The 24838-nt window shown below is 46.1% G+C and overlaps 1 protein-coding gene across 2 annotated transcripts in view; it reads right to left on the reverse strand.

Annotated features, from left to right (window-relative positions):
* acacb (acetyl-CoA carboxylase beta) overlaps positions 1–24838 on the reverse strand; it is a 147549-nt gene that overhangs the window by 35299 nt on the left and 87412 nt on the right. For both annotated transcript variants that reach the window (XM_085961310.1, XM_085961309.1), the window contains 10 exons: positions 24627–24764; positions 20335–20434; positions 15314–15421; positions 14419–14475; positions 14241–14282; positions 11868–12083; positions 9479–9634; positions 8471–8674; positions 6445–6600; positions 5073–5195 (listed from right to left, as the gene is read on the reverse strand). In XM_085961310.1, coding sequence (XP_085817436.1) covers positions 5073–5195; positions 6445–6600; positions 8471–8674; positions 9479–9634; positions 11868–12083; positions 14241–14282; positions 14419–14475; positions 15314–15421; positions 20335–20434; positions 24627–24764 — 1300 coding nt within the window. The remainder of the gene's footprint in view (positions 1–5072; positions 5196–6444; positions 6601–8470; positions 8675–9478; positions 9635–11867; positions 12084–14240; positions 14283–14418; positions 14476–15313; positions 15422–20334; positions 20435–24626; positions 24765–24838) is intronic.

The following is a 24838-nucleotide window of genomic DNA, read 5'->3' on the forward strand; positions in this document are numbered from 1 at the left end:
AGACCATGCTTAGATTTGGCACAGCATCTAAAAAACATGAACTTTCTCAGGACTGCATCAAAGTCCCCATCATCTTCGATTATGTGCTCAAGTCTTGGACTGGGCATTTCCTGTCACTCTAAGAATGTTATTGTTCCAACATAACCACATAGGAATTTACCACCCATGGAAAATTAAGTAATTTAATGGAAATTTAGGGGGGAAAATTTGGTATCAACCATTTGGAGACGCTAGCTTTAGTGCCGGGTGCTAATTAGCACCGGCAAATGCTAAATCAAGCGCTACACACTTCTCTCGGGGCACTAACATTGCAAAGTGAGGCGTTACCTTCAGAGCACTAATCAAGTTCTGGCGCTGTCAATTAGAGAGAGTCCTCAGACAGACTGGTGCCTTCCAGTTCCTAAAGGGGAGGTTGAATCATGCTGCACAGCCTCACTCTGATCATTGCTGCTTCTGAACTGGGCTTGCAAGGAGTTGCAAGCCTTCATTCAAGCAACTGATGGCTGATCAGAGGCCCAGAGAGAGAGAGAGAGAGCTCGCTGGTTCAGCGACCATGCCTTGAAGGCTCTGGTCGCGGCCATGGAATGCAGTACTCTTTCTGGACACTAGCAGGAGGCCATTGCCACATGCCTTTAGGAGGATGTGGAGGGAGGTCGCCCAGCATGTGTCGGCCAGAAGTGTGGTCCCCAGAACTCCCACCCAGTGCCAGAAAAAATTCAATGACCTCACTCGGGTGGTCAGGGTGAGTAAATGCTTCAAAAAGCTCTACATTCCACCATCTCAACCTCACTCTGTGCACACACTGTATAAACGGCCAAATCCCCAACACTCACCCACCAACTATGCCCACCTACTAAAAGTGATATGCACATCTCACGCCTTGCATACATTAACAGCCATTCTACTATGGTAGGCATATATGCCAAACACATAGCTGCACACTCACCCACACGCTTTCCTTTTTCTTGCAGGCCAAGCTTGCTCACAACAGGAGGGAGCAGGTACGAACAGGAGGTGGTGAGGTGGACCTGCACCCCCTTACAGACCTGGAGGAGCGAGTGGGCCGCATCATTGCCACCCAGGTCATGGGCGCTGTGGCCATCGGAGACTTCGACCCCCTTGGGGACAACAACGGTATGTTCATCACCTCTCCTTCTTCTCTCATACCGCTTCCCCCCCACACAAGTCTTTCCCACTTTCCATCTAAGTATACTGTCTTCATTCCTTGCTCCCTTCCTGCGCCTCTCCCCCAACTTTAACCCCACTCTTGCGGCTTTATGCTTTCAGATGATCACCCACCACATGACCAGCCTGTCTCTCAGCCGCCCAGTGGTAGCGACGCGGGAGGAGGAGGAAGAACAAGCCAGAGCCTCACTGCCTTTGTCTTCCAAGACACTAGGTCCTATAATGGGATGACGCGGTTGCTGGAGGGGAGCCTAGTACATGGGTCTGATGTGGGTGAAGCCCCGGGACCCAGTGGGCTGCAGCAACACCAGGGAAAGGGAAGCTCGGGGGCCATTTCCCCAGAGGGGGAGTTCGCGCGTGAGTTCTGTTGCACAGGACTCAGATGAGGACCTCGATGTGGAGGCGATGACCACACGGGCGAAGGGCACACACACTGAGCTCATGGGTGCAATGGCAAGGGTACCAGAGAGCATGGATGCACTGGCTAGGAGCTTGGAGAAGTCCGCCTCCAGCATTGCACTCATCACTGCGCACACCATCGAGCCCATCCTTGGCAGTTTGCCAAGGATGGTCGACTCGCAGAGAGACCGTGAGGACCCAGACCTCATGCCGTGTATCATGGGTGAAGTGGCAGCAGCTATTGCAGCACAGGCCGAAGCAACCTAACAGCTTAGTGCTGTAATGAAGTCAGTGGTTGCTGGCTTGCAATCTCAGACTGCTCTCATGCAAGCACTGTCTGCTGCCATCTTCGCTGGGATGCCCACAGTCCACCGGGGATCTCACGGTGCTGCAGCAGGCCAGAAATCTGCTTGAGCAGATTGCTCCGGATGCTGAGTGTATGCCCCGGGAGAGTGGCAGTGTGTTGGTCGAGCAGGAAGGTGCTGTCCTCTCTCAGGATGACAGCAGTCCTGCTCCCACCACTGCCACTCCGTCATTGCACTTGTCGCAGCCCAGCCATCCCAGACTGCTGCCGCCCATGCTGAACTGGTGCAGTCTGCAGCCGGGCCTTCCAGGCCCAGAGCTGGTCGAGGGCGTCCTGCAAGGCCATCTGCAGTCTCTGGCTCCCAGTCTCAGCAGCCTTCCACCAGCCTTGCTGCAGCCACTGGGGCCACATTAATGGAGGAGCAGTAGGGTTGGGAGGGGGGATCTCCAAAGGGGAGGGAAATCATTGAAGGGGGATTAAGAATACTTTACAAACACATCAATTTATTAGCAAACACTACCCCCATGATGTGTTTGTAAATATATTGTTGTGTTTCTTTATGAACAGTTGTGTTTCATAATAAATTGTTAATTTGACGACGTTGCACATTTTGTGATGTTTCTCATTTGACCTTAGCCCGGTGATGGGGGCTGCGAGCTGGATGTAATGATGTGGTTGTGCTGCGCAAACGCCATGCGATATATCATTTATTGGAAGTAGTATCTAATGAAGCGCTCACAAACGGCCCTTGCAGAAGCAAGATTGAGTGGCTCCCTCCTCCTGAGGTGGACCTGCAATCCTTGGTGGCAATGGCTGGGCCGTCAGAATGGCCAGGTTGTGCAGCATGCAGCACACAACGATGAAAAGGTAGACTCAATCAGGGGAGTACCACAGGTCTCACATGGGGAGAAAGCAGGGACAGGGTACTGAATTTGGATGATCAGCCATGATCTCACTGAATGGAGGAGCAGGCTCAAGGGGCCGAATGGCTACTCCTATCTTCTATGTTTCTAGGGCTCCTCCAGAGCAGTCAAGGCAGCGGAACCGTTGTTTTAGCACCCCGATAGTGTGTTCGATCAGGTTTCTGGTGGCGCTATGGCTGTCATTATATGCGTGCTGAGCAGGAGTGTTGGGGTTGCGGAGGGGTGTTATCAGCCGGGTGGATAACCCTCATCTCCGAGCAGCCAGCCGCGAGCTTCTTGTGGTGGGTGAAACAGTGCTGGGACACCGGTCTGTCGCAGGATGTCTGCTTGTGTCAAACTGACAAGGCAGCATATTGTTTGCCGACAAAAAAAACCCCGGAAGTTGACCTTTATATTGCGCTCCTCCAGCGCCCACTCGACTGCAAACCGCCTCCTGTACCCGTCGTTGCCAACGGCAGGCACTCAGGCCGGGGGGGGTGAATTTCTGAGCCGGGGCGCTGTGCACCCGGATGACGTCATGATCTCCGAGCGCAGGAGATTGTGGCGCTAGTGGTTACTGCCGCCGCAAACCTCCAGCTCAATCTCGCGGGCGTCGGTACTCGCGCCGCGCCCGGTCGCAAAGCCACCCAATTTCTCCCCCTTAAACTCTGCACCTTTAGCCTTAACATTAAATTAGCCTCTTGACCATGCCAAAACTGTCTCACTTGTAACTCATGTTTAAGGAAAGCGAAGACCAAAATAAATAGGGCTGCAAGAATCCACAAGAAAAGCGAATAATCAATCGCTTTCATAGGAGATCAAATCATGCCAGCCGTGGCTCAATGGTAGTACTCTCGCCTAACTCAAAAGGTCACGAGTTCAAGGCACACTCCAGAGACTTGAGCACATAATCTAGACTGATATTTCAGTGCAATACCGAGGGAGTGCTGCATTGTTGGACGTGGCGTCTTTCGGATGAGACGTTAAACCGAGGCCCCGTCTACCCGCTCAGGCGCATGTAAAAGACCCCACTGCTCTATTCAAAAAAGAGCAGGGGAGTTTTTCCCCAGTGTCCTGGCTAATCCTTATCATTTTTGGTCATTTATCTCACTGCTGTTTGTGGGACCCTGTTGTGCACAAATTGGCTGCTGTGTTTCCCTACATTACAACAATAATCACACTTCAAAAATACTTCATTGACAGTGAAACACCTTGTGGTGTCCTGGGATCACAAAAGGCACTGTATTAACATAGAATTTACAGCACAGAAACAGGCCATTTGGCCCAAGTGGTCCATGCTATACACTCTATATAAGCCTCCTCCCACCCTTCTTCCTCTAACACTATCAGCATAACCCTCTATTCCTTTCTCCCTCGTGTTTTTATCTAGCTTCCCATTAAATGAATCTATGCTATTCGCCTCAACTACTCCGTGTGGTAGCGAGTTCCACATTCTCACCACTCCTTGGGTAAAGAAGTTTCTCCTGATTTTCCTATTGGATTTATTAGTGAGTGTCTTGCATTTATGGCCTCTAGTTTAGTAACAAAAACAAAGGTGTGCCGATGCGCACACATCTCACTAGTGATGCCAGCATACACGTTGCATGTTGTATGTGCCGTGCTGATGCAAATTCTTGCTTTCTTTCTGTGTAATAAGGAAGATCTTGTAATTTATAATTATAAGGCATGGCACCACCCCCACCTAGCCACTACTTTTTAAATGGAAACAACAACAGAAAAACTCAGCAGGCCAGGCAACATCCGTGGAGAGAGAAACAGAGTTAATGTTTCAGGTCGAAACCCTTCTTCAGAACTGAGAAAAAAGCAGGAAATGAAACAGATTAAAAGGCCAGTTTGGGGGCTGGGAAATGGGGGAGGGGATGAAAGAACAAAAGGGAAGGTCTGAGAGGTGAAGAGACATTAAGAGATATTCAAGACGAGACGAGATGGTAATAGGACAGGTAAAGAAACAAACAATGGCTCTAGATGAAGTGTGAAATGCGCTGGCAGAATGAAAGACAGCTGCCATGTGGGAGAGAAAAAAGAAAAAAAGGCACAAACCAAAGGTGTGGATAAAAATATAAAAAGGAGCCAAGGTTATGATCTGAAATTGTTGAACTCGATATTGAGTCTGGAAGGCTGTAAAGTGCCTAATCGGAAGATGAAGTTTTAAATGGACCTCATCTTCTGTCCTACTGTTTTCAATTTTAGTGACACTGTACACTATGGGCCTTGGCCCTTCACCTAGGTTAGTCAATAAAACAAAAGTGAACTGTACATACCTCATTACCTCCAGGAATCCTGTTCATATGCACCAGCTGACCCTGAGAGTCCAGCACAAGTTCTGTGCACAGGAGTGGTTCCCTAGGATACTCCACATCAGGTCCCCACAGCTTAAAGAGAGCCTGGACCACAGAAGGAAAAGAAAGGTAGAAACCTTTTCAGATTCATTCTTCTATCAGATTTTTTAATATACAGAAGAGCAAAGCTACAGATCATGTCAAATAACCTCTGATCAAGGTTTAGTAAGTGTTTCAGTTTTGCTCATCGATTACGGCACATATCATGTAAAAGTGGCCAAGGGAAGTTCTCCAAATAGCTAAATGGGTAAACACGTGCTATGGTACCGAGTTATACAGACCAAGAAGATCGCTCATCTGTGCTGAACTAGCTGACCTCAGCTGGGGCAACACAATTGGCTTCAGTAGCTTGGAAAGGGTGGAATCATCTAGGTTTCTCATTCCCGATCCTCGTTTCAGTAACAGCTGCTGAAAAGTGGATATTGGGCAAGGACAACACTGGATTTGGCTGTGGTGAGGCATCTGGGTTTGAAGAAACCCCGACAACATTTAGTATCCGGTTACAATGAGTAATGTGCCAGGAGGCAGCCAAAGGCTATATAATTACGCTCCATCTAAAGAGAGGGGGCAAAAGCTGGGAAGAGAGAAAGTGGAGGCTGATGTAAATACCATCCAAAAAATGAATACTATTTACATAACTGCTTTATCTCTACAGGATGTTAGAGGAAGGAATATCAGCTCAGGCCTGGGGGGCACATCACTTTTCCAGTTTCTAATACACATATAGAGAAGTTAAGACTTGCTGTACACAAGCCATACTGTACTAGATGCAAGGGAACAGCAACTTTTTAAACCTGGTATGTGCTGCGTAATTATGAGAGTTTAAGGTATTTAAGATACTTGTTCTACATTTAGAAGCCAGCACCATGGAGCAAGATCCAACTCCGCAGAGAATGTATTACTTCAAATCATGTGGTGACTTTCTACGTGATAAAAAGGATTCTCTTCAAAAGGTAACAAGCAAATGTGCGCCTCATTATCCCACGCTTTGACTGAATAGTCTCCTGTAACATAACTCATGTGAATATGTGTGGAAAGGTGCTTTTTTCAACTTGACACAGCCTCCACTGTGTGGTCTGATTATTTATCCAAAAGAATTGTCACACTTGACCAGGTACAGGTACATCGGGTTAAGACAGATTCAGGTGTGCATGTGATGTCCATCATAATTAAAAAGCCTGCTGACACCCACAAGATATCAGAGGGTGCCCAACATCCGTGGAACCGCTCCTCAAAGGATTCAACACCTTTGAGAAGAGAAAACTGCTAACGGAAGGTGAAAAAACAATCTTACCTGTTGAAATATTTCAGGAAAGTCATATACATAGGTCGTTCCCAGGGACTGTGCCTGGAATCGCTTTGCCTGGAGCAGGTCTTTGGTGACATAAGGTGTGTTCATCAACATGCCATGGAGAGGCCCCTGCTTATCTCCATACGAAATGAACATGATCTAAATACAAGTACAGAAGGCAAAGTTCAAGGATTACTATTTTTCAATGGGAAATTCGTCAGAATTGGTATGTAATCCAGGGATCGAAGTGCCCCATGAATCCAGGTGGAGTTTGTGTGGTTATACGTGGGGCTCACAGGAGCTAGCCACTGTAAAACCAAGAGGGGAAAACAAAACTGGCTACGCAAAATTGACAGACATCAAAGCTATTGTAATTTTAACTTTGCCATAATTCTAAAGGAATTCAGCATGAAAGCATCTGTCCTGGGCTTCTATCTTCGGGGATGGGCTATTATGACTCATACGGCTACCTGGATTATATTTCTTCCCACCAGCTTCTTGTTAGGACTCCATTCCTTTCTCCAAGTCTCTTCATCACCATTTCATTCATTCTGATGATGCCAGCTTCCACACTAGAGCTTCCAAAATATCCTCCATTTCCTCAGCCAAGGATTCCCCTCCACCTTGTTAGACAATACCTTCAACCGGGTCCATCCCATTTCCCATGCTTCTACCCTCAACCCTTCCCTCTCTCAAGCATGACAAGGTTCCCACCTTCCATCCACCAGACTCCGCATTCAACAGATCATCTTCCATCATGTCCGCCACCTCCAACTTGATCCCACCATCAAACACACCTTGCCCTCTCTGCTTTCTGAAGGAACTGTTCCCTTCCTGATACCCTCTTCCAACAGCTCTCGTTCCCTTAACACATTCCCATGCAAGTATAGGAGGTGCAACACATACTTATTCCTCTCCTCCCACGTTACTGTCCAGGACCCCAAATGCTCCTTCTGGGTGAGACAACAATTTACATGTACTTCATCCAACCTAGTATAGAGCAGACTGTAAATACAGTATATCAGGAAGACCTAAAGAAGATTAGGTGAACGCTTTGCCAAACACCTCTGTTCTGTCTGCAAGTGTGACCCTGAGATCCCTGTCGTTTGTCACTCCAATTCCTCTTCCCACTCTGACCCCTCTATTTTTGGCCTTCTACACTGTTCTGAAGGAACTGTTCCCTTCCTGATACCCTCTTCCAACAGCTCTCGTTCCCTTAACACATTCCCATGCAAGTATAGGAGGTGCAACACATACTTATTCCTCTCCTCCCACGTTACTGTCCAGGACCCCAAATGCTCCTTCTGGGTGAGACAACAATTTACATGTACTTCATCCAACCTAGTATAGAGCAGACTGTAAATACAGTATATCAGGAAGACCTAAAGAAGATTAGGTGAACGCTTTGCCAAACACCTCTGTTCTGTCTGCAAGTGTGACCCTGAGATCCCTGTCGTTTGTCACTCCAATTCCTCTTCCCACTCTGACCCCTCTATTTTTGGCCTTCTACACTGTTCTGAAGAAGCGCAACGCAAGCTCCAAGAACAGCATCCATCTTTCTACTAGGCACTTTGCAGCCCTTTGGCCTCAATGTTGACTTTAATAACTTCCATTTCTACCCTTATCTCCTTCAGCTATTCATACATTCCCTGTGTCTCCTAATGTCTTTAATTTCTTTCATTATGCCTCCTATTGTCTCATGCTTATATCATTTTTGCCATTTAATCATCGCCCGTTTTCCACTTTTAGTGTGAATGAAGATTCCTTCCCCTTCTTGTTCTGTTCCTGTTTAAATGCGGTTCATCGGTAATATCCTCCCTTGTGAGAAAGGGTGCACATCTGAAATATTAACTCCTCTGTTCTTTCAGCAGAGGCTGCCTGACTACTTTCAATTTTTGTTTCAGATTTACAGCTACTGCAGTTTTTGGCTTTTTGTTGATTTTTTTCCCTCCTTTCTAAAAAGGGAATGGAGTTTTAGAATTCGTCCACATTTTCTAGACATGCGTCCCCTAATTCAACAAGCATGTACCTGTCCAGTTCTGGCATTTGTCACCTCCTTGTACAGGCTCATATCCAAGTAATATCCAGATTCATTGGTGAGGAGCAAACGGATTGGGATTGCCTTTCCTGTGGGAGTTAAACGGATATTTATTTTGAGCTCAGCCTGCAGGACCCTGAGTTTCCACAGCCTGCTCCCGTATCTCATCACCATGTCATGGACGGACTTTTCAATCTGAAAATAAACATTGAAAAAAATATATAAATGTCAAATCTATGCAATAAAAAAGGCACAGATTTTATAGAGGGGAGAAGAGTCACACATCCCTTTCATTGTTACACTAGCACTTGAGAAGCAAAGATGTGCTTTGATGGTTTGGTAAATACTTAATAAAGCCGTACATATTTAAGAAAGAAAAACAGCAACAGCAAGTTATTGTGCTGATAGCAACTCTCAACTCCAAAATACAAGCAATAAACTTAGTGGCCTCACAGAAATTATGACCCCAATAAATGCATGTTGTGATGCGCCTTTCCTCAGGGAAGAACATGTGAATTGTGCCCCCCAACCAGCAAACAACAAATTTGACTCTCGTGATTTGAGCAACTTCACCACCCCAATGGCTTACAATACAAGTTGATGATAATGTCAGCCCTTTACGCAAGCTCAGACATGAGCAGAGACCATCTAACAAGGCAAATCCAAGTGTGCAGCGGACACAGCTGACATTCCAACTGGAAACCATAACAAAAGATAGCCAATTTGAACAGTCTGTCATTATAATAGAACATCAGTGCTAATTTTGTCACTAGAGGCCACGATGCATGATATAGCACTATTACTGCATCAACCTCGGATTAAAAAGGGAAAGAGAAGTCTAGAGGTAGGTGCTGTGAATTTGACATGCTCCAAGCAATAATTGCTTGCTAAAAACATTTTTCTTTGGTTTTAATGACAGACACAGAAAGTGCGAGCAATAAATACAACATTTTTGAGATAACAATCCAGACAACCACAAGAAATCTGCACTCTTCAAACCTTGGATGGGTCCATTATCACAGTTGGCACAAAGTTGAGGAAGATATGGTTGCAGTCAGTGCGCACAGTCTGTTTGTTAAAAGCCACCTCCAGTTCATCCATGGCCTCAAGCAGCAGCCGCTCCCCCTCATTTTGTAAATATTCAAAAGAGGCTTCCTACAAAATGTACAGCACACAAGGTCAAAATCGCAGGAAAAAGGGGATCTGGAATAGTTCCTTTTAACTTTGTTATTTCTTTTGAGGATCAGAATCTCCCTATTAGTTCCCCAATTCCCCACTTGACAACTGCTCGGAGGCCTCGACAAGCAGTAATCCAAGTTGACCTCAGAGGTGTGGTCTTGTCATGACTTTCCCTTCCCTGTGCTAGAGGGAGAGCTTTAAAAGTCTCTAAGGGAAGTTCTTCCCAATTCATATCCCTAAAGAATACCTTTTATTGGGTCACCTAATGAATAATACCAAGAGGAGGACTAGTGTTATCATTTCCAACGCATTTCCACTTTGAAGGGTAACACCATGTATGCAAATTAGATAAATTAGGGGAAGAATGCTGACAGATTGGAATTTACTGTAAAGATTCACTTTCATTCCAATTTTAATTTTGATTCACAATATTAAGCCCAGTGTAACCCAATATGGCATGGAACTCTGGATACCATCTTCCCTTCCAGCTAGTTCACCTTATAAAATAGCAACTCCCAGCATAGTCTAAGTGTTTAGGCTATTATATAACACACTGCCACTATTCTGCAACTACATTACCCCCTCAAAAACATTTCTTCACCTCATCTCTATTATATCTTCAATGACCAGTGATTTACAGAGGATGGAGGCCTACTTCCGCCGATGGCAACTTTGGCCAAACCCGCAAAAGACCGTCATCTCGACGTTCCACCTGAACACCCATCAAGCAAACCAAGCTTTGAAAGTCTCCTTTTGCAGCGCAGAGGTAAACCATGCCAAAAAACCCTCCTAATAAGGAGTCATACTTGATCACACCCTATCATATAGACAACATCTCCAGAACCTTGGGAAGAAACTAAAAAGTAGGGTCAACTTGATCCAGAAACTTGCCGGATCCACATGGGACGCTCAAACCCTCCATACGGCAGCACTCGCCCTGGTGTACTCTACAGCGGAGTACTGCTCTCCGGCATGGCTATCGAGTCTGCATGTTAAATCCGTTGATATCCAGCTGAATTCTACTATGAGAATTATCACCGGTACGCTTTTATCGACACCAACACCTTGGCTGCCTGTGCTTGTAAACATCACACCACCACACCTACTCCGCGAATATGCAGTCTCCAGAGAATACAACTGCTACACCAGCAAAGACATGCCGATCCAGGTCGACTTAAGCAACCTACCACCAACCCGTCTCAAATCTAAAAGGCCAGTTTGGACCGTCGCCAAAGCCCTTCAGCGATCTCCCCTCAGCCTTGATGACTGATGGCAAAATGCTTGGAAGAACTATGACATACGGAATAGATTCCTTATAGAGGACCCCACAGTACAACCTGAAGGATCAAACCTTCCTCGTAAACAGTGAACAACCATCAACTGCCAGAGAACCAGTCATGGTAGATGCTGCCACCTTCGCCATAGATGGAAGATTAAAGCAACCCCATCATGCGACTGTGGAGCTCCTAATCAGACCTTGGAGCACTTCATTGAGCACTGTCCTCAGAGGAATTTTGCAGGCAGCCTACACCGGAAGCTTTGGCCTGGAGAAGGAGAAGGAGGAGGAGATCTATCTTTTAATACAATATTTTATTAGCTTCTTCAGCTAGATTACCATGTCTTACCATGTACGATTTCTTTTTCCACATTTGCTTAAATACCCGTTCTTAGAAATTATTAAACACAAAGCAATGAAGCTTTGCTACCTGGGAATGGGATTGGGGTTATAAAGATAGGTATAGAGGGAGATGATAAAATACTCTGGAGGACACCATAGTTCATGTGATGGAAAATGTTGGCAACAATACAGGGCTATCAACAATAGAGATGAAAGAATGGTTTATTAATCTTAGTTTTTCTGATTGCCTTTGGAAATCAGAGAGTACATGTACAGAACTTTCTCAGGGAATTAAATGGGTGGGGTGGAGTTCACAATAGGGTAGATTCTCCACATGGTCTTTGGAAGGGTAGATTCTTCTTTGGAAGCAGCAAGCTAGATAGAACAAATAGCCTTTTCTTGCTCAAGCTTTCTTATGTTGCAATCACCTTCTCCCTCCCACCCCAAAATCTGGCTGGGTTGGATTCAATATTTGGTGATAATGGTCCATCATACCAGGTGTCAAAACAGTACTAGAGCTAAACCAAACAATGTGCTTAGTTGCAATCAAAAAGTTGCACTCCGATGTTCCATAATACCCAGGTTCCTCACCTTAGTGATGAGGTCAGGATGTCGTATTATCGCTCGGACAAAGAACCTGTAGTCAGTGACCTCTGCTCCCTTCTTCACCTTGGCAGCACCTAGGTACAGGTGCATCTTGTGATTACCGCAGGGAACAGCAGCGAGGTCAAAGTTTTGCATCCGGTTGAGTTCCAGCTGGAAGGCCAGCGCTGGGTCCAAATGTCGATAAATACGATCTTCTGCAAACTGGATAATGAGAATTTAAAGCACAAACACATCACAGACTTTGTAAATGAAATGACTTCTCCTCCAGTCTTCTCTCCTGAAAATACATATTTCTGCAAGGGTGCAACATCACAAAAGTGTTAGTTCCTCAGGTGCAATAATAATACGATTCACAGATTGTTTAACCATGTGGAGTGGGTGTAAATCACAGAGAGCCTGATCCTGTCATCATATGACAGTTGCAAATTTGCATTTTGCAGCAGGTGTTGCTGGCGAGTGATCAGGAGTAAGAACTCTGGCTAATTTTTCCCTTCACTATGCCAGGGGTGCTCAGGCCAGTTATAGCAACTCCAACATCATAGTTTAGATCAGCTAACGCAGCACAGACTAGAGACAGAACTAGGTCGGTACAGCTCAGATCCACTGTGCACTCTACTTATCAACTGAGCCTTCAAATGAGATCGTTTTAACACACACAGCCTAGCGAGACTTTTTGTTTTGTTAAAGACAAGTAAATCCTTATTTAGAGAACTTTGATTTAAGGTCCCAAGTTGTTTACCTATATACCGCTTTTTTAGAGAGAGATACTGTCTTTATGAAAAAGCAATGAGGAAAATCTTTATTCATTTGTTAAACACATGATGTAAATGCTTTATTGTGACTTTTGTAAACAAAACACACAAGTTTGCTGACACCCCTCCCAAAGCCTATCCAAGGAGACAATGCCTTTTACAGTTTAGTTGTAACGCATTCTAAAATGAGTAGCTCTGGCCGACTCTGCTCTTATCAACGTTCTGGGACATCCAGACTGCCATTTAGTTTATCACTGACCGAACAGGAAGCCTGTGGTCAGACAGCAGGAAGTGGAGATCTTCAGCTGTAGCTTCACACACTAACTCAACATGGCAATTTGAATTGAGAACAAGCAGCATGCCACTGATTTTTGTTTTATAAAAGGTTTACGTTGACTAAGATATAGGTGAGGTTTTCACTCAGGTGTCTTTTACTTATCTTTGAACATTTTCATGGATCAGTGCTTGTGGGAGGAGTGGTTTCCTCACATGGTTACACTTGCACTTAGATTCATACAAGATTAAGATTTAAAGCAATTTGTTGATTCTTAGTCCCTGGAGTTCAATTGGGTCAGGGAATGAGGGAGGTATTAGGAGGTTTTTAAACAAATGTTTCCAAATTAGTAGCAGTGGCGAGATTGGTGATTGAGTCAGCAGTGAAAAGATCTGTTCGTGCTTAGCACGGCAGGGATCAGTTCATCCGGGCAACTTTTTCGAACGGCAAGTTTAAATGCAGTTAAACATTCGACTGGGTGAAAAGAAATTGTCATTTGAAGGTATTTCGAGTTGATCAAGTGGTAATTTGTCCCAGAGAGAGGCAGAAGGAAAACCTTATAGTAAAAAGTTTAAAATTGAAAAAATATAAAGAACGAGGTTAAAATAGGTACAATAAGTTATATTTATTAGAATTGTTTTAAGGTTATACTTTAGGGATATTACAGGAATAAAGCAAATTCTGATGTTTGATTCACTTCATTACTGTAATATATTAACTGTCAGCATCCCATTGCATCAACTTACAATGCAAAAACGTACAAGACCAACTGGTTCAGCAGGAGAGGAAATTCACTGGATTTGTCGCAAGTCTAGGACTTAAAATTTCAAATTAAAGACGAGGACAAGTATTGAAGAAAACAAACACGGAAGGTTTTTTAAATTACTGAAGATTTTGAAAACATTCACAGACTCAACAATTACTACACAGATGTATCAGCTCTGAACTACTCTTCCTCTTAAACAAGTTTTTGTTCATCCAAGTTCAAAATATCAGCATTTGAGAACTTTAAGCTATTCAGCATTAAGCACTCTCTGGCCAGATATAGCACAGCTTAAAATTCTCTTTAACCCAGCCCAACAAAGTCTTTTATCCCTAACTTCAGAAGTACTTCCTAAGACACCGGTGTAACATTTTTATTTCCCTCACTATCCATCATTCTGGCCTCTTAGGTGAGATTGAAAATCAGTACTAAATAACAGACACATTTGTATTGACTAAATAAGAATCATGTTAGCTGGAAGAGAGTGGGGATTTCTGGGATGTATACAATTATGACTCAAAGAAGCAATACTTATTGGTCTTGCACAAGTGGCAAATGGTTTCATGTACCTCAGCTCCTGCCCTGAAGGTGAAGTACTTGGGGAATTCTCGCTGTAAAGAAAAAAAGAGAGATTGGGAAGAAAGTCTAAAATTCAGTGATCACATTATGGATACTTAGAATTGAAGCAAATATTCTTTGATTTAAAAGTCTTCATTCGGACTAATGGACCAATTTAGAAAAGCTTACCTTCTGTCCAACTAGAAAGGTGATTCGTCTGATTCCATAGTCGAAGAGAAGTGCTTTCTGTAAACATAAGGGAAAAGGAACAACTGAAACTTTTGATGATTTCTCCAGCAAAATCAAGATAGAAAATTAACTTTCTCAGGGTAGCCTGCTCTGGAAACTACCATGTTGGTCTTTTGGTTTAGTTACTCAGTAAAATTTTCAATGAGCTTGAGTTTATTTCTCATGCAAATTGATACAAAAATTAGTAGCGATATTTATGCCATAGTTTTCTCTTCTAAGATACTTTTTACTATTTTATAACTTTAATTAGTAAACAGTAAATTTGAGCAGGTATTCAGAGGAACTTCTTGGAATAATCCTCCCAACCGGATAGTAAAGGCAAAAACATTAGGGCAAGTTTCCTCCGGGTGCTCCGGTTTCCTCCCACAGTCCAAAGATGTGCGGGTTAGGTTGATTGGCTATGATAAATTGACCCTTAGTGTTAGGGGGATTAAATACGTGGGGTTACGGGGATAGGGTGGGATATGTGTTGGTGTAGGGGTTACAGGGATCGGGTGGGATATGTGTCGGTGCAGGCTCGATGGGCCGAAATGGCCTCTATCTGCACTGTGGGGTTTCTGTGATTCTGTGAACTCAAAGTGCAGTTGGATGTGGAGATGGGAAAAATTAGGGTACTTGAAGGGTGAGCTTCAATCGCTTTTTCTCATCCTTGACTTTTCTAATGTAAAAATGAGCCTTTTTCGATGATACTGTTCCTTAAAAATATTTGTGGTGAATAGCAGCAAAACTGTAATTGTCACGGCACAACCTAGGGCAATATCCACAGCACTCCTATAGTGGTGGCCTTTCACAGACAGGTCAAGTCTAAAAGGTAGGTTGTATTTGTAATGCCAACCTTTGATTGGCAGAATCTGCTGAAGATAGGCACCAGTTCATCATCCTGCTCACAATCAGCCTCTTTGAGAGCAACGTTCAGAATATGAATGGGTTCCTCCTTCAAACTCTGTTTAAATAAATAACATTTTAAAAGGATTTTATTTATCATTATTAATTGACTTACAGGCCATACAGGATAAGCAGTAACAGCCTCTCAATGCATGTTCATTTGAAATCCATATTTCCTGTGGCAGATGAACACTTCTCTCACTTCTAGCTGGTAACCTACTTCATCTCCACTTTACTGATCCTGCTCTGGTCATTGTTGTTCTGAACTTTCCTTTCTCATTCTTTCCAAGATCGAAATAAGGAATTATAGAAGTTTATAGCACAGAAGGAGGCTATTCAGCCATTCTGTGCTGGCTCTCTGAAACCATGCTTTCATTGCCAGTAAGAGACTTAGGCCTAGAAATTGGGTATAGCCCCGCTTGGGGCGTTAGAATTGGCGCTGCGCAAATTTTATAGCCAGACACAACTTATCACCACCTCGCGCGATATTGGGTTGCAGCGCCCCTAAAAGGTGATTGCGGCGCAGAATCAGGCGTTACACGGGACTCCTAAGGCGCTAACCTGGCGGCGCTACTCAATATCGGGGCAGGCGGGCGCAGCGCAGGTGCTGTCAATAATCGATGACCACGAGACTTTCAGGCGCCGGCCAGCTCTTAAAGGGGTGGGTCAGTAAGGATCAGCAGCCACACTGTGCCTTGTAGGCCTCAAATTCGGCGCTGGGCATTCTGTGGCGTTACAAACTTGAAGATGGAGAGGGTGAGGCAGAGAGCGGAGCGCTTTACCAATGGGGCATTGGATGCTTTGGTAGGCGCAGTGGAGCGCCGGTGAGCTGTGCTGTACCCCGACAATGGCAGGAGGCCTAATCAGAAGGAATACCGCAGAGCTTGGAGGGAAGTTTCTCAAAAGGTCAACTCCAACAGCGTGGTGACCAGGAGCCCTGTGCAATGCAGGAAGAAATTCAACGACCTCACTCGGGTCGTTAGGGTGAGTGGTGTTTCGGCAGTCTTCTTCATCCCTCCATCTGCACCTGACTTTATGGCCAGAGGGTGCGCGATGCCCCATTGGCCATCTGTCAGCAAGCACCCATGGCCCTTTCTAGGATCACACATGCACATTAAACTCAGGGCATCATGTAAGGGCTAGTCCACCATGGGGGGCATGAGATGACAGCTCAGGGCATCATGTTTCATCACTTCCCGTCCTTTCTCCTGCAGGCCAAGCTGGCCGGGAACCGCAAAGAGCAGCTTCGGACCAGAGGAGGACGTCCTCACCTCCAGACCCTCACGTACCTCGAGGAGAGAGTTCACCAGATTGTTGGAGGCCGGATGACTGGACCGGTCACCACTGGAGCTGCCGACCCCATTGTGCACAGCGATGGTAAGGTCATCACCTTTTTGATCTGTCTCCTTCCACTTGTTCCCCCCACCAGCATGCTTTTCACTCTGGACCCATGTCATAACATTGCAGCAATCTTGCATCCCTTGCTGCCACCCTGTCCTTGCGCTAAAGCCACTCTTCAACCTCCCTGCTTTCAGATGCTGCATCACCAGCTCGGGAGACGGGCCCTCAAGCTGCCAGTGCCACTGACTCTGGAGGCGACCAGCAGGAGGAAGCCGGAACATCCGTGCCAGCCTCAGGCGAGCCAGCCCATCTGGAGACTGGGGATAGTACTTCCCTGGAGGGGAGCGGGGGGGGGGGGGGGGGTGGCTCTGATGAGGAACCAGTTCCAGGAACCAGCGGGCTGCAGCAACGCAGGGGGGGTAGGGAAGCTCAGGGGCCGTCTCCCCAGAGGGTGAGTCAGGCCACGATGACTGCTGCACAGAGCGCGGAAGAGGTGCGGTCCCTCGCTGAAATGAGCGCCCAGGCTCGGCTCAGGCACACTGAGCTGATGGCTGCAGTGGCAAGGATGCCTGAATCCGTCGAGACACTGGCAAGGAGTGTCCAAGACTTCGGGGCAGCACTGGAAAGGACTGTCCAGGACTTCGGGGCATCACTGGAAAGGACTGTCCACGGCTTCGGGTCAGCCCTGGAAAGGACTGTCCAGGGCTTCACCGAAGCACTGGCACCTGCCATGCAAGTGCTGAGTGCTGCCACGCAGTCACTCGCTGGCCTCATGCAGACGCAGATTGAGGCCACGCGAGCACTGACTGCTACCACCCTCAATGGATCAGGTAGGATTACCTGGGGCCCTTGCAGCACCCACAGCAGGCCGTCAATCTGTGGACCAGCCGATTGGGGCGCATGCTACGGTGCTGCCCTGTCAGAGTGCCAGTGTGTCGGCTGACCACGAAGCAGGTGTCCGCTCTCAGGATGTCAGCATTCCTGATGCCACCGCTGGGACGTCGCCACTGCAGCTGCCACCACCTGCAGGACAGACTGCTTCCACCCATGCACAGTTGGAGCAGTCAGCATCCGGGCCCTCCAAGCCCAGAGGTCGTCCACGCCGTCCCTCAGGGGCTTCTGCACTTTCGGACACTCAGCAGGCGTCCCCCAGCCTTGATGCAGCCACTGGGGTCCAATTACGGAGAAGTAGATCACCATCAAGGAGTCAAGAGTAGAGGGAGCTGCTGAGACGTCTTTCTTGTAGAATTCAAGGCCGTATACACCTGCTGTGAATGTTAGTAATGTTTTGGGTAGTCTGGCGGGTTTGCGAGACAGTTATGTGTTATTTCGTTAGTTATGCTTTCGGTTTCCATTGCTTTGCCATGTTGGAAGGAAGCACATTATTGAAAATAAAGAAAAAGGTTTTATTTACAATGGCCATCTATACTATTTACGATCATTCTGGCCTTCATAGGCCTTGGGTGACCCGGACGGTTCTCTCCCAATGACACCAAGTATTCCGTCAGAGGGGCCTAGAACCGACCCCTTATGAGCCTCTGATGGACGGCCCTGCCAGTTTCTGGAACCCTCCAGTCTTCCTCCTCCTCCTCCGGTCCTTCAAGGTCAGTTGGCATTGGCTGGGTGCATTGGATGGCACGGTTGTGGAGCATGCAGCAGACAACGACGACGTGGACAACTCGCTCCGGCGAGTACTGCAGGGCGCCCCCCGAATGGTCGAGACAGCGGAACCGCTGCTTGAGCACACGGATTGCGTGCTCCACAATGTTCCGCGTCGCCTGATGGCTGGCGTTGTACTGCTCCTCTGCCAGGCGAACGGAGCGGGGTCATAAGCCAGGGGCACAGAGGATAGCCCTTGTCTCCGAGAAGCCAGCCTCGTGGGTGAGCCGGGGCCTCGAAAAGGTCTGCCACGGAGATCTGACGCAGGATGAAAGTGTCGTGGCTGCTGCCAGGGTATTGTGCGTTGACCGCGAGGATCAGCTGCCGGTGGTCACAGACCAGCTGTACATTGAGGGAGTGGAACCCCTCGCGGTCGCGGAACGCCTCAGAATTCTGTACAGGCGCACGCAAAGCCACGTGCGTACAGTCAATGGCGCCCTGCACCATGGGGAAGTCAGCTATTGCCGCGAAGCCCTGTGCGCGCTCCCACTGCTTCTCCGGTGTCAAAGGGAACAAGATGAATTGCCGCCTCCTCTTATATAGGGCATCTGTAACTTGGCGGATGCAGCAATGCACCGCAAACTGGGAAATGTTAGCAATGTCCCCAGTTGCTGCCTGAAACGAGCCGCTGGCAAAGAAATTCAGGGCTACAGTAACCTTTACGGCCACCGACAGAGGTCCTGCACCGTATCTTCGGCTGCAAATCGTCCTGAAGCAGGTGGCACAGCTCAGTCACCACCTCCTTGTGGAATCGCAGCCTTCTGACACACTGCTCCTCCGACATGTTGTGGTAGGAGAACTGTTGCCTGAAAACCCTCGCCGCACAAGGTCTGGTGTGGCGACCTCTGTTGGCCCTCCTCCGTCTGGCCACTCCTGGCCCTCTCTCCCTCCGTCTCTGTGCCCTCTCAACATGGTCGACCAGCAGGACGTTCCCCTCCAGAGCAGCCCCCATAATAAGAGCGAACAAGATAAAGGTTGTAATGTCTCACCAGCAGCAAGGTAATGTTCACAGGGCTGACGGTCCTCTGGCTGAATGGCAATAAGGCTCTCCCATTGCAGCTCTGCAACTCTCTCAAACCAACCAACAAGTTGCGCTCTCAAAATGGCTAACGCTTTGATAACAGTGCAGTCCCCTTTAAAGAGCGCCCCCCCTAGCCCGAGTGTGCCTGGGGAACGTTCCAGTGAGCTGTCACTATTAGCGCCAGGCGGAACGGAGGCAGGCGCCACTCAATTTCCGGTCCGGGGTGCCAAAAAGGGGTTGCACACTGAAATGACGTTATGAACAGCCTGCGCCCGCAAGCGGGCGCTAAGTTTTTGCGCCGGCGCTAAGAGCCCACTCAATATGGGACGAGGCGCTCGCCTCGCGGCGCCCGGCCACTAGCTGCTTAGCCCCCCGCTCCTCGGCCTCTTTAGGCGCCAAGCCCTGGCGCTACCAACCGAATTTCTCCCCCTTAATTTCTCAAGCACCCTGCTTTCCAGGTTTTTGACCTCATCTAACTCAAACTCCAACTCATCTAAAACTCCAATGCCTGCATCCTGTCCTTGGCATCATCTTACTGAATCTCTTCTGCACCCTCTCCATGATGAGGACATCCTTCCTAAAGTAAGGCATCCAAAACTGGGCACAATATACTATCAACATGGCCTTGTTCCTTCCTGCATCCTCATCAGTCTCCCAATCTAACTCATTCTCTCTCAGGACCTCAAAATTCCTCATCTTGCCTTCCTCCTATAAATGTACAAGTTTTAAAATCCCAAACTTGGTGTCCTCTAACCTTCCTCAATTTATCCACCCTCTTGCCCTCTGCGTTCAACCTTTTCCTCCTGGATTCCTTAATTTAAAAAATGGAAAGTGTATGAGTTTGCCAAGTGTTACTTTGAAAGTCTACATACATTAGCTCAAGGATGGAATATATATATTTATAGATTTGAAATTCCATATGAAAAATCTAGGAGATTATGAAAACCCACCTTATTGTCCTCCTGATCAAAGAAAGTGGATCTTGACTCAGAAAATAGTGGACTATCCAGTGACGGGTCAGCAAAGCAGGCAATTACTTCTTCAAAGTTTCTTTAAATAGTACAAATATTCAAATTATTGACAGACTAATAACAGAAAATGTTAAATCATTTATACCATCAGTGTGGGTCCACAAGATGAGACACTGAATTTATTCTGCGTTTCATTGGTATTACTTATTAATTGCAGGGGCTATTTGTGTACAACACAGAACCGAAACTGTGAATAAGATCTTGTTACTAGCACTCAATATTAATGCATTACCTTTAAAATGTATTCATGCAATGTTTTCAGTGCTAATGGTGCCAATATAGATATGTAAATTAGACTTTCTAATAAATTAGTAAAAACTAGCTATACTATATTGATTTAAAATATTTATGCATAGACCCATATACAAAAAAAAAAATCTTCTTTGCACTCCTCTTCGGAAACCATTGATGCATGCTGGCATATATTCCAGAGATGTCTTCAACACCTCATCCAAGCAGCTATTTTTCATCTTTGAGCCTATACGACGAGTGTCAGCAGGCTATCTGACTATGGATGGCATAACCTGGCATCCAAAGCACCCAGAGGTGCACTGGACGGAAGAGAGGATTCACAGGAACCCAAAGTTGGAGGACTGAAGGGTACGGGCTAGAACACAGCATTGAAGCAAGTTGTAGAGGTAGGGTGGGTCAAGGACATGGAGGTAATGGGGATCAGTGAGGATAAGGGTGATTGGTGAGCAGGATGCAATTGGTGGAGTTTTGGAGGAGTTGGAGTTTGTGTAGCGAAGAGCTCAGAAAAAAGGCATTTGAGAAGTCAAATCTAGAGGTAACAAGAGGTGCGGTTTCTGCAGTAATGGAGCTGAAATAAGAGCGGAGACAGGCGATGTTGTAGAGGTGCAAATAACCTCAGTGATGGATAGGATAGTGAAATTTGAAGCTCAACTCAGAGTCAAATAGAACATCAAGGTTGCACATCATCAGGTTCGGCGTCTGTGAGCAGTTTGTGGCAGAAAGATGCCATTTGTCCTCCTGATGTTCAGTTGCTGAGAAATACCAAGGGGCAGAAAACATTAGTGGGAGTGGTATATAGACCTCCAAACAGTAATGCGGAGGTTGGGGATGGCATTAAAAGGGAAATTAGAGAAGCGTGCAATAAGGGCACAGCAGTCATCATGGGTGACTTTAATCTACATATAAATTGGGCTAACCAAATTAGTAACAATATTGTGGAGGAGGAATTCCTGGAGTGTTTACGAGATGGTTTCCTGGACCAAAATGTCGAGGAACCAACCAGAGATCAGGCCATCTTAGACTGGGTATTATGTAACGAGAAAAGGATTAATTAACAATCTTGTTGTACGAGGCCCCTTGGGTCGGAGCGATCATAATATGATAGAATGAAGCTGTTGACTCAGAGACTAGGGTCCTGAATTTAAATAAAGGAAACTACGATGGTCTGAGGCGCGCGTTGGGTAGGATTGATTGGGGAATGTCACTCAAAGGGTTGACGGTGGATGGGCAATGGCAAACATTCAAAGACCGCATGGATGAACTACAGAATTTGTTCATCCCAGTTTGGCATAAAAATAAAACAAAAAAGGTGACTCGACCGTGGCTAACAAGGGAAATTAGGGATAGCATAAGATCCAAGGAGAGGACATATAAATTGGCTAGAAAAAGCAGTAAACCTGAGGATTGGGAGCAGTTTAGGATTCAACAAAGGAGGACAAAGGGATTAATTAAGAAGGGGAAAATAGAATATGAGAGTAAGCTTGCAGGGAACATAAAAACTGACTGTAAAAGCTTTTATAGATATGTGAAGAGAAAAAGATTGGTGAAGTCAAGCGTAGGTCCCTTGCAGTTAGAATATGGGGAATTTATAATGGGGAACAAAGAAATGGCCAACCAATTAAATATATATTTTGGTTCTGTCTTCACAAAAGGAGGACACAAATAACCTCCCAGAGATATCAGGGAACATAGGGTCTGATGAAAGGGAGGAACTGAAAGAAATCAGTATTTGTACGGAAATGGTGTTAAGGAAATTGATGGGATTGAAGGCCGATAAATCCCCAGGGCCTGATAATCTACATCCTAGGGTACTTAAGGAAGTGGCCCTAGAAATAGTAGATGCATTGCTGATCATCTTCCAACATCCAATGGAATCTGGAACAGTACCCATGGATTGGAGGGTAGCTAATGTTACCCCACTATTCAAAAAAGGTGGTAGAGAGAAAACGGGGAATTAAAGACCAGTAAGCCTGACATCGGTAGTGGGGAAAATGCTAAAGTCCATTATAAAAGATGTAATAGCAGAGCACTTGGAAAACAGTGACAGGATCGGACAAAGTCAACATGGATTTACAAAGGATAAATCGTGCTTGACTAATCTACTGGAATTTTTGAGGATGTAACTGGTAAAATAGATAAGGGAGAACCAGTGGATGTGGTGTATTTGGACTTTCAGAAGGCTTTCGATAAGGTCCCGCATAAGAGATTAGCGTGTAAAGTTAAGGCACATGGGATTGGGGGCAAGGTACTGACTTGGATAGAGAACTGGTTGGCAGACAGAAAGCAAAGAGTTGGAATAAACGGGTCTTTTTCCGAGTGGCAGGCAGTGACTAGTGGGGTACCACAGGGATCGGTCCTTGGACCCCAGCTATTCACATTATATATTAATGATCTAGACAAGGGAACTAGATGTAATATCTCCAAGTTTGCAGATGACACAAAGCTGGGTGGGCGTGTGTGCTGTGAGGAGGATGCCGAGAAACTACAGGATGATTTGGACAGGTTGGGTGATTGGGCAAAAGCATTTCAGATGCAATATAACGTGGATAAATGTGAGGTTATCCACTTTGGTAGCAAAAACAGGAAGGCAGATTATTATCTGAATGGCAATAGATTGGGAGAAGGGGAAGTGCAACGAGACCTGGGTGTCCTTGTGCACCAGTCGCTGAAGGTAAGCATGCAGGCGGTTAAGAAGGCAAATGGTATGTTGGTCTTCATAGCGAGAGGGTTTGAGTACAGGAACAAGGATGTCTTGCTGCAGTTGTACAGGGCCTTGGTGAGACCACATCTTGAGTATTGTGTGCAGTTTTGGTCACCTTATCTGAGGAAGGATGTTCTTGCCATGGAAGGAGTTCAGCGAAGATTCACCAGGCTGATACCTGGGATGGCAGGAATGACGTATGAGGAGAGATTGGATCGATTGGGCTTGTACTCGCTGGAGTTTAGAAGAATGAGAGGGGATCTCATCGAAACTTATAAAATTCTAACAGGACTAGACAGACTAGATGCTGGAAGGATGTTCCCGATGGTCGGGGTGTCCAGAACCAGGGGTCACAGTCTAAGGATAAGGGGTAGGCCATTTAGGACAGGTGGAATTCTCTACCACAGAAGGCAGTCGAGGCCAATTCATTAAATATATTCAAGAAGGAGTTGGATATATTTCTCAAGGCTAAAGGAATCAAGGGGTATGGGGAGAAAGCAGGGACAGGGTACTGAATTTGGATGATCAGCCATGATCGCATTGAATGGCGGAGCAGGCTCGAGGGGCCGAATGACCTACTCCTGCTCCTATCTTCTATGTTTCTATGTTTCTATTGCTGAAAATGCTAGCTCATCCACAAAGATGTCAGGCAAGCAGTCTGCCACACATAGATGGTTGTAGATGCAAGGGCGATGGTGGAGAGGTAAAGTTTTGTGCCGTTAACAAACATGTGAATGTTGACCGTATAACCACAGATAATGTCACAGAGGAACAATATGAACATGAAGAAAAGGAAGGGGTCAGGACATGGGACACCTTTGGGTACTCCCAGGGTGACCGTGGAGGGGTGGGAAGAGAGGCCATTGCTGGAAGGGTGGTAGCTGTGCTGAAACAAGAATGGAACCAGCAATAGTGAAGCACAGAGGAGAGGCAGTGGAGAGGGATAGAGTACTCACATGTGAACAACACAAAGATCAAGGAGAGATCATATACTAAAGGTCACAGTCACAAAGGAGGTCCTTAGTGACTTTGACCAGAATAGAAGCCAGACTATAGGGATTCAGAAGTTGTGTCGATTTTTTTTTGAAGCTGTTAGTCAGCTTTTGCTCGTGTCCAAAGTTGGCATGTTTGCTAATGAGACTCACCAAAACAGTAAAACAAATTACTACTGGTATCCTAGCAAAAATAATGTTCCTCCTAGTTTCAAAAGAAATGGACCAAAATCTAAAGCACTCATCTTGGTTTAGACAGTACTCACTTAACTAAATCCTCAAATGCTTTAAATGCAACCATGACTCCCATTCGCTGGCAGAGAGGTGACTGCATGCTAGTTATGAAGAGGTCATTGCTCTGCCGATTCAGCTCATAGTGAGCAGAGCTGGTTGGAACACACATCCTACACATTAGAAAAAAAGGACAGTCAGATACACAAAAACATGTGCAAACAAGAAACGTTACCCCTTGTTTATG

The sequence above is a fragment of the Somniosus microcephalus genome, chromosome 19 (assembly GCF_052327205.1).
Source record: "Somniosus microcephalus isolate GS21.2 chromosome 19, FLI_Smic_1.0, whole genome shotgun sequence".
Taxonomy (NCBI): Eukaryota; Metazoa; Chordata; class Chondrichthyes; order Squaliformes; family Somniosidae; genus Somniosus; species Somniosus microcephalus.